The sequence below is a fragment of the Trifolium pratense genome, linkage group LG4, assembly GCF_020283565.1.
Source record: "Trifolium pratense cultivar HEN17-A07 linkage group LG4, ARS_RC_1.1, whole genome shotgun sequence".
Lineage (NCBI taxonomy): Eukaryota > Viridiplantae > Streptophyta > Magnoliopsida > Fabales > Fabaceae > Trifolium > Trifolium pratense.
The window spans coordinates 54,831,765-54,840,495 of NC_060062.1; the positions used below are offsets into that span (position 1 = coordinate 54,831,765).

At 39.8% G+C, this 8,731-nt stretch overlaps 1 protein-coding gene across 1 annotated transcript; it reads right to left on the reverse strand.

Moving 5' to 3' along the window:
• Positions 1-375: 375 nt before the first annotated feature.
• Positions 376-2,655, reverse strand: LOC123922944 (secreted RxLR effector protein 161-like). Its single transcript, XM_045975601.1, has 2 exons — positions 2,269-2,655; positions 376-594 (listed from the first exon to the last, which is right to left on the reverse strand). Exons 1-2 carry the CDS (start codon positions 2,653-2,655, stop codon positions 376-378), a joined length of 606 nt encoding a protein of 201 aa, XP_045831557.1.
• Between the last annotated feature and the right edge of the window lie 6,076 nt (positions 2,656-8,731).

The window sequence follows — 8,731 nt, forward strand, 5'->3', positions numbered from 1 at the left end:
TTGGGTGTTACACTATTCAACTTTAATTAATAATTATAATCATATATATAATCTCCTACAACAACAATAACACCAATAAAAATAATTTCTCCATAATCAAAAACAAAAAGCTATGCACAACAAAAACCAATTAACAATTAATACACTTCAAAAATTTTGGTAAAGCAATGACAGAACCAACAAATTCATCAATTGGAATCATATGTCATACTCATACGCAAATATCTAAAATCCAAAAACTCACTTGTCCAAATTAGAATCATTTTCGTCAGCTGCAGCCTCCAAGCTATTGCGAGCCTCCTCGAGTTTCTCAGCGATCTCAGCATCAGTATAACCCTGATCAATTAACTTGTCTTCAAGAATAACAAGTTTGAGCTAAATCTGACGCTTACGATCATGCTCAAGAATCTCTTTGTTAGCCTTTCTGGAAACACCAGCAGTACCCTGATCTCCTTCAAAGCCCTTCATATTCTCAGCAACCTTGGAAGTTCTCGGCTTGACGAAGAACTTGTTGCTCTGAATGTAGCCATTGGTACCAGACCCTCTTGGAGTTTGTAACCCTATTCCGTTATACATATTGTGACAAAGCAACAACTGCAATTGAAAACCCAAAAAATCATATAAGAAACCCTAATATCTGTTGGGAAATCGTTTCATAAAACAGTTTTATAAACGCAGCGGAATTTTAAAATTAAAATTTCCCATCAATGGATTCTTGTGAATGAGCATGATCAGGTCTAGAATATTACCTTTGAAGAACAAATTTGTGGTCGCCTTTCTTGATCACAAGCACCGCACTTGCAGCACCTCCACTTAGTCCACACGAACAGGAACCTTCGATCTCACAGTGCTAGCTGTTCTTGGATGAAGGCTGAGGGAATTTTGTGCGGTTTAGGGTTTAGAGAAATTCAGAATTCTTCTAAACTCAGTTAGGGTTTCAAAACATAACTACTGAACTTCATAAGGCTCTATTTATAGAGTTTCTTATGAGGTCTTTAGTTTACACAAAATTGGGCTTCTCAAGCCCAATAACCGTTTTTCACTAACTGCACCCCCACAATAAGTCTTACTTATTTTTCCCTTCTTAACTGTCCTTATGTGTGTGACCCTGTAGGTTCTTATGACGTTGGCAATAATATTAATCGTAATATTATAAACAGTGAGCGGTATCTAGCAACACATCACTGTTACCCAAGTCACAGGAATGTCACGTGATCTGACTAACCTTTCTGTGATAAATATCTTGTGTATAATTACCCTTTTGTCCTCATGTCTATATTGAACACAAGGCATAGTATGTCATCCTTGTCTAGTTCAATATTGGGCCCATAGACATATCTCCCATTATGTAGGAGGGACAAATTCCATCTAGGTCACTCATGTCCCTCAGCATGATTCGTGGGATACCCATCAACCAACTTTATAATTATCCAGTTACGGATAACGTTTGAATGGCAACAAGGTATTACACTCCTGCATCTAGGGTACATAGTGGTTTCAGGTCGAAGGGTGGAATACACCTTTTATCACTATGAGAAAACTTATGACATTTCATAACACTCTATGTAGTATTCTCATGGTGGGTCAATCCGATATAAAGTTACCCTTAACATTTATATCTATGTGAAGACTTGATAACTCATTATCCATGATCAGTGAGATATGATCATCAGTCTACCAACATAATAGTCTTTATGCTTTAACGTTATCCCATTTCACAATAAAGCTTGACTATGGATATGTTTAAGAATAGTGTTCTTATATTTAATGGAATCTCACGATTAAGTCATACTTAACGTTCCATACAATGAACTTACTATTCTAGGGACTCTATTATTATTTAACACATAAACATAATAAAGAAAAGCCTTTATTTAATAAGTAAATTATTCAATACATTTATTATGCAATTATAAATAATTGGCCTCTAGGGCTTACACCAACAATCTCCCACTACCACTAGAGCCAATCAGGCATACTCCTAATACCTATGCCCCTAGTGTGGCCCTCATGCTTCGGCTGAGCAAGAGGCTTTGTAAGTGGATCAGCAGCATTGTCAAGTGTTGGTACTTTGCATATTTTCACATCTCCTCTATCAATTATTTCTCGAATAAGATGATAGCGCCTGAGTATGTGTTTGGACTTTTGGTGAGATCTAGGTTCCTTAGCTTGTGCGATTGCACCATTGTTGTCACAAAATAATTCAATGGGATCCACAATGCTAGGGAATATGCCAAGTTCAGTAATGAACTTCTTTATCCAAACAGCTTCCTTTGCTGCATTTGATGCAGCGATGTACTCAGCTTCGGTTGTAGAATCAGCAACTGTATCTTGCTTTGAACTCTTCCAGCTCACAGCGCCACCATTTATGCAAAACACATAGCCTGATTGCGACCTAAAGTCATCCCTATCTGTTTGGAAGCTAGCATCAGTGTAACCAATTACATTTAGCTCTTCTTGGCCTCCATATATTAGGAATGAGTCTTTAGTCCTCCTTAAGTATTTAAGGATGTTCTTGACAGCCACCCAATGAGCCTCACCAGGATCAGACTGATAACGGCTTGTTGCGCTTAAGGCATATGAAACATCTGGTCGAGTACATATCATGGCATACATGATAGATCCTATGGCCGATGCATAAGGGATCTTACTCATGCGGTCTCTTTCTTCCTTAGATGAAGGAGACTGTGTCTTTGAAAGACATAGGCCATGTTGCATAGGAATGAATCCTTTCTTGGAATCATGCATATTAAAGCGTCTTAACACTTTATCTATGTATGTACTCTGGCTCAGGCCAAGCAGTTTTTGTGATCTATCTCTATAGATTCTTACTCCTAATATATAGGCTGCTTCACCCAGATCTTTCATAGAAAAGCAATTCCCTAACCAAGTTTTAATTTGTTGCAAGGTAGGGATGTCGTTTCCTATTAGTAATATGTCATCTGTAACGACCCGTTTTTCGTATTCGTATATTTTATTAAATGTTATTTTATTTATTAATTGGCTTGTATTATTTTAGCGAGCAACGAATGATTATTTAGCCGATCGTAAGTTATTAGGCGCGAGAACCTTGTTTTGGGCTTAATGGGGCGTGAGGGGCATGGGCCTAAGCCACTTGGGCTTGGTTCATGACACATGAGAAGTAGTATAAGTAGCAAGTCCAACTTATGAATAGTTTCATAAATCCATTTCTTTGAGTTTGAGTGAGTAGAAGCAAGATAGAGCTAAGCTAGGGTTTGGATCAAGAGAGAAAGCTTGAGCAAGAGAAGGCTTGGATCATCATCTTTGCTTAAGGTAAGAGATTAGAATTCATGATTCTTGAGTGACAAGGAGGGGGGAGATTGTCTATGTCTCCGTTCCCGAACTCTCCCACTCAATTTCTTTTAGACTTTGATTAATCTTTTGCATGTGAGTATGATGTTTTTCATCATCACTTTGTATGTGTTAATCACTAGTTTGATTCCATGAAGAATATGTATGTGTTTGGATCATTTTTGGAAAGTTTGAGAAAGTTACTTAAAACTCAAGTAATTGCCATGATTTTGATTATTAGAGGTATTTGGATGTTTGGAAGGGATGATTAATGTTCCTTGATACCATATATGTTTGGAATGGCTGTTTATATGAATTTATAACATGTTTGGATGAATTTTTGAGTTGATTTGGTGTTAAACCGCCTTAGATAACTCAAGAACAGATTTTCTTTCTGGTGTTGTTCGCTTAGCGAATAGGAGTTCGCTGCAGCGAATGAGTTCGCTACGAGTTCGCTACCTGTTCGCCATGTACCTGTAATCCTCTGACGTAGTTCGCTACAGCGAATTGAGATTCGCTTAGCGAATGAGTTCGCTACCTGTTCGCTTTGGATTCGCTTAGCGAACAGTACTGAACCTGCAACTTTGGTTAATGTTTGTAAGTGTGATTTGGCACTTGTAAGATGGTTTAAAAGTATCCTTACATGATTGTTGATACATGTTGATGCTGTTAATGCTTATTGTTAATCGTTATATGAATGATAAACGTGTATGCAATAAGTTGTAGCTTAAAGTGAGCAATGTTATGTTTTGGCATTAATTTGCAATGTTAAGTGAATGTGTTAGGATTGTGTTCCCGCATTCATGATGAGTAGCTTCGAGCTAGAAATATCATATTGATGATATGTGCAAACATACATGCATTCATGTATATATATGTTGAAATTGGAAACTTGGGTTCCAATAGTTTTAAATGGATTTTTGAGTCCATAAGGAGGCCGAGGATCGGATTAGATGAATCCATAAGATCTAGAGCTGCTATCCAGCAGGATATAAAACTGTTTAACTTATCCATGAGGGATATGAAGGTTTGGTAAGTTCCGAACAATCCGGCAAGATGTAAAACTGTTTAACTTATCCATGAGGGGTAAAAGGCAATTGGTACCACATGCATTAGTCGTGTCTAGGGATGGCATGACATAGAATGATTGGCATTAGATACATTAGGGTAAATGCGCATATATTTGATAAATGGTATGTGACATTATCTGGTTGAACTGTGCTAAACTTTATTAATTGATAACTGTTTGGTACGATGATTTGGCGTGAGTTAGAATATGTATGATGTAGTTCGAAAGTGTGAGACCTTTCTTATACTCGTATGATATGCGGTTATGTTTTCTAACTCTCTGCTTTGTGTTATTTGCTGGACCTTTGGGGGTTCAGATATTCAGGCTGAGGACTGTGCCGACGTTTAGACTGCGGTTTTAGCGTGGCGTTGAAGTACCTTTTGGTGAGGAGACTTAGAATAGATTACTCCTCTTAGTACTAGCTTTTGACTAGGGTTTGTAAATAGTAAATGCTCTGGTAATGTAACATCGAGTCGGGGTTACGCTTGGATTTCATCGTATATCGGTGTTACCTTTTGATATGCTAGTTCTTGTATAAGTGACATCCTTAGGGATGAATTTGGCTTATGTATATATATATGTATATATATATGCATGCTTGGTTTGAAATGAATCCGCTGTTGCTTTTCATGTTAAATTTCATGATGCTCTGTGTGTATGCTTGTGTTTTAATTACCGCGTGGCACTCTGCCTTTACACTTGTTGAAAAGTTTTTAAAATTACGTTTTTAAGGGTAGTATGGGTTAGGGTGTTACAATAGTGGTATCAGAGCAGGTCGGTTCGTGTGAACCAATTAGGACTTTTCTTTTCCCCGTATGAGCATGTGTAGGGAACACTGTTAGTACTTTCTAACGTCTAGTTGTGATTCGTTCAGGAATCATGGCTGCTGCGAGAACGAATGCTCAGATTGCGGAGGCTTTGGCCGCACTCACCAACATTGTGGTTAGAGATCATCAACCTGGAAGAGAGGTAGAGATGAGGTTGGAAAGGTTCATGAAGCAGAAACCGCCAACATTTATCGGAGGTTACAACCCGGATGGAGCTCACAAGTGGCTGGAGGAACTTGAAATAATTTTTGAAGCAATGGATTGTTCCGAGGAAGGGAAGACAACCCTTGGAACATATGTGTTGCGTGAGGAAGCGAATGTGTGGTGGAAGAACGCCAAGTTGAGGCTAGGACCCGGTGGTATGGCTATACCATGGGCAATGTTTAAAAGAGAATTTTTGGTTAAGTATTTTCCTGTGGATGTGAAGAACAAGAAGGTGGTGGAATTCATGGAATTGAAACAGGGAAATATGACGGTAGCTGACTATGCCGTCAAGTTTGAGACTTTGTGTGCGTTTAGCCCGCATTACAACACTTTGGAAGCGGAGAACGACAAGTGTGTGAAGTTTGAAAGTGGTCTACGTCCAGACATCAAGCATATGATTGGATTTTCGCAGATAAGGGACTTTGCGACCCTTGTGAACAAGAGTAGGATTTGTGATGAAGATGGTATGGCAAAGGTGAACTACTACAAGGCTGTGAATGACAGAAAAGGGAAAGGACAAGAGCGCGGGAAACCTTATGATAACCGCGGTAGGGGTAATACAAGTGGTGGTAAGAGGCCGGTGAATGGGAATTGTTACAAATGTGGAGAGAGGGGTCATATGTCGTATGATTGCCAGAAGAAATTGGACAAGTGTTTGAATTGTGGGAAGTTAGGTCACAAAACTGAAGCGTGTAGAACAAGAGTGTTTTGTTTCAACTGTGGTGAGGAGGGCCACAAGAGTATAATCTGCAAGAAGCCCAAGAAGGTGATGGGCAAGGTGTTTGCTTTGAGTGGAGAGGATGCTAGCCTTGAGGACAATCTCATTAGAGGTACGTGTTTCATCTATGACACTCCTTTAATTGCGATTATAGATACGGGAGCGACGCATTCTTTTATTTCTTTGGATTGTGCGAAGCGTCTTAGTATTCCTTTAACGGATATGATGGGTAGGATGGAAATAGAAACTCCTGCTAATGGTTCAGTGATTACCCGACAAGTATGTCGTAACTGCCCCGTAACCATTTTTGGTAGGCATTTTGGTATGGATTTAGTGTGTATTCCACTTAGTGGTATGGATGTGATTTTTGGTATGAATTGGTTAATCTTCAACCGAATTCATATCAACTGTCGTGAGAAGGCCGTTGTTTTTCCGAAGCCGGAGGAGAACTTGCATTTGATGAGCGGGAAGGAAGTATCGAAAGCGTTGAGAGAACATGCCGAGATGTTCATGATGTTTGCATCATTGAAACTCGAAGGAGGAGTTAAGATAGAAGAGTTACCGATCGTTTGTGAATTCCCAGATGTGTTTCCGGATGACATATCTGACGTGCCTCCAAAGCGAGAGGTAGAGTTTTCTATCGACCTAGTACCTGGAACTAGCCCGATATCGATGGCGCCGTATCGAATGTCAGCGTCAGAGTTGAATGAGTTGAAGAAGCAACTTGAAGAGCTGCTTGAGAAGAGGTTTGTTCGACCGAGTGTTTCGCCATGGGGAGCGCCGGTATTGCTTGTGAAGAAGAAAGATGGAAGCATGAGATTATGTATAGACTATCGTCGGTTGAACAAAGTGACGATTAAGAATAAATATCCACTTCCGAGGATAGACGATTTGATGGATCAACTAGTTGGAGCTTGTGTGTTTAGTAAGATAGATTTGAGATCTGGATACCATCAGATTAGAGTGAAGACGGAAGATATACCTAAGACTGCATTTAGGACGAGGTATGGGCACTACGAGTATTCAGTTATGCCGTTTGGTGTGACCAATGCACCTGGAGTTTTCATGGAGTATATGAACCGAATTTTCCATTCATTTTTGGATAGATTCGTGGTGGTGTTCATTGACGACATTTTGATTTACTCAAGATCCGAGGAAGAGCACGAAGAGCACTTGAGGATTGTTTTACAAGTCTTGAAGGAGAAGAAGTTGTATGCCAAGTTGTCGAAGTGTGAATTTTGGATGAAAGAGGTGAGTTTCCTAGGGCATATAATTTCAAGTGGAGGAATCGCGGTAGATCCTGCGAAGGTTGACGCTGTGTCACAGTGGGGAACGCCGGAGTCTGTTTCAGAGATTAGAAGTTTCCTTGGTTTGGCCGGTTATTATAGAAGATTCATCGAAGGTTTTTCGAAGTTGGCTTTACCGTTAACCAAGTTGACGAGGAAAGATCAAGCGTTTGTTTGGGATGGTATTTGTGAGAAGAGTTTCCAAGAGCTCAAGAGAAGATTGACTACTGCACCCGTGTTGATTTTACCTGATGCCAAAGAGTCGTTCGTCGTGTATTGCGATGCTTCGAAGTTAGGACTTGGTGGAGTGCTTATGCAAGGGGGTAATGTGGTAGCATATGCTTCAAGGCAACTGAAGGTTCACGAGAGGAACTATCCAACGCATGATTTGGAGTTAGCCGCAGTGGTGTTTGCTTTGAAAGCGTGGAGACACTACTTGTATGGATCGAGGTTTGAAGTGTTTAGCGATCACAAGAGTCTGAAATACTTATTCGACCAGAAGGAGTTGAATATGAGGCAACGAAGATGGCTCGAATTCTTAAAGGACTACGATTTTGAATTGAGTTATCACCCTGGAAAAGCCAATGTGGTGGCCGATGCACTAAGTAGGAAAACTTTGCATATGTCATCATTGATGGTGAGAGAGTTGGAGTTGATTGAAGAATTCCGAGACTTGAGTCTTGTGTGCGAGGTTACTTCTACAAGTGTGAAGCTAGGAATGTTAAAGTTGACGAATCCTTTTCTTGAAGATATTAAAGAACGTCAGAAATCGGATAAGAGATTGATGGAGAAGATGGTACTCATCAATGAAGGTAAGGAGACCAATATCAAGATTGACGAAAGTGGAGTCATGAGATTTCACGGAAGAGTTTGTGTACCGGATGTACCCGAATTGAAAAGAATGATCATGGAGGAAGGTCACAGAAGTGGTTTGAGTATACATCCTGGAGTAACCAAGATGTATCAGGATTTGAGGAAGTTATTTTGGTGGCCGGGAATGAAGAGGCAAATTTCTGAATTTGTTTATTCATGCTTAACTTGTCAGAAATCGAAGATTGAACATCAGAAGCCGTTTGGTTTGTTGCAACCAATGTTTATACCCGAATGGAAATGGGATAGCATTGCAATGGATTTTGTGGGAGGTTTACCGAAGACCAAGAAAAGTAACGAGGTGATTTGGGTAGTGGTAGATCGTCTGACGAAGTGTGCTCACTTCATTGCTATCAGGAAAGGTACTTTGGTGCCTAAGTTGGCCGAGATTTATGTGGAGCAGATTGTGAAGCTACATGGTATTCCAACAAGTATTATTTCGGAT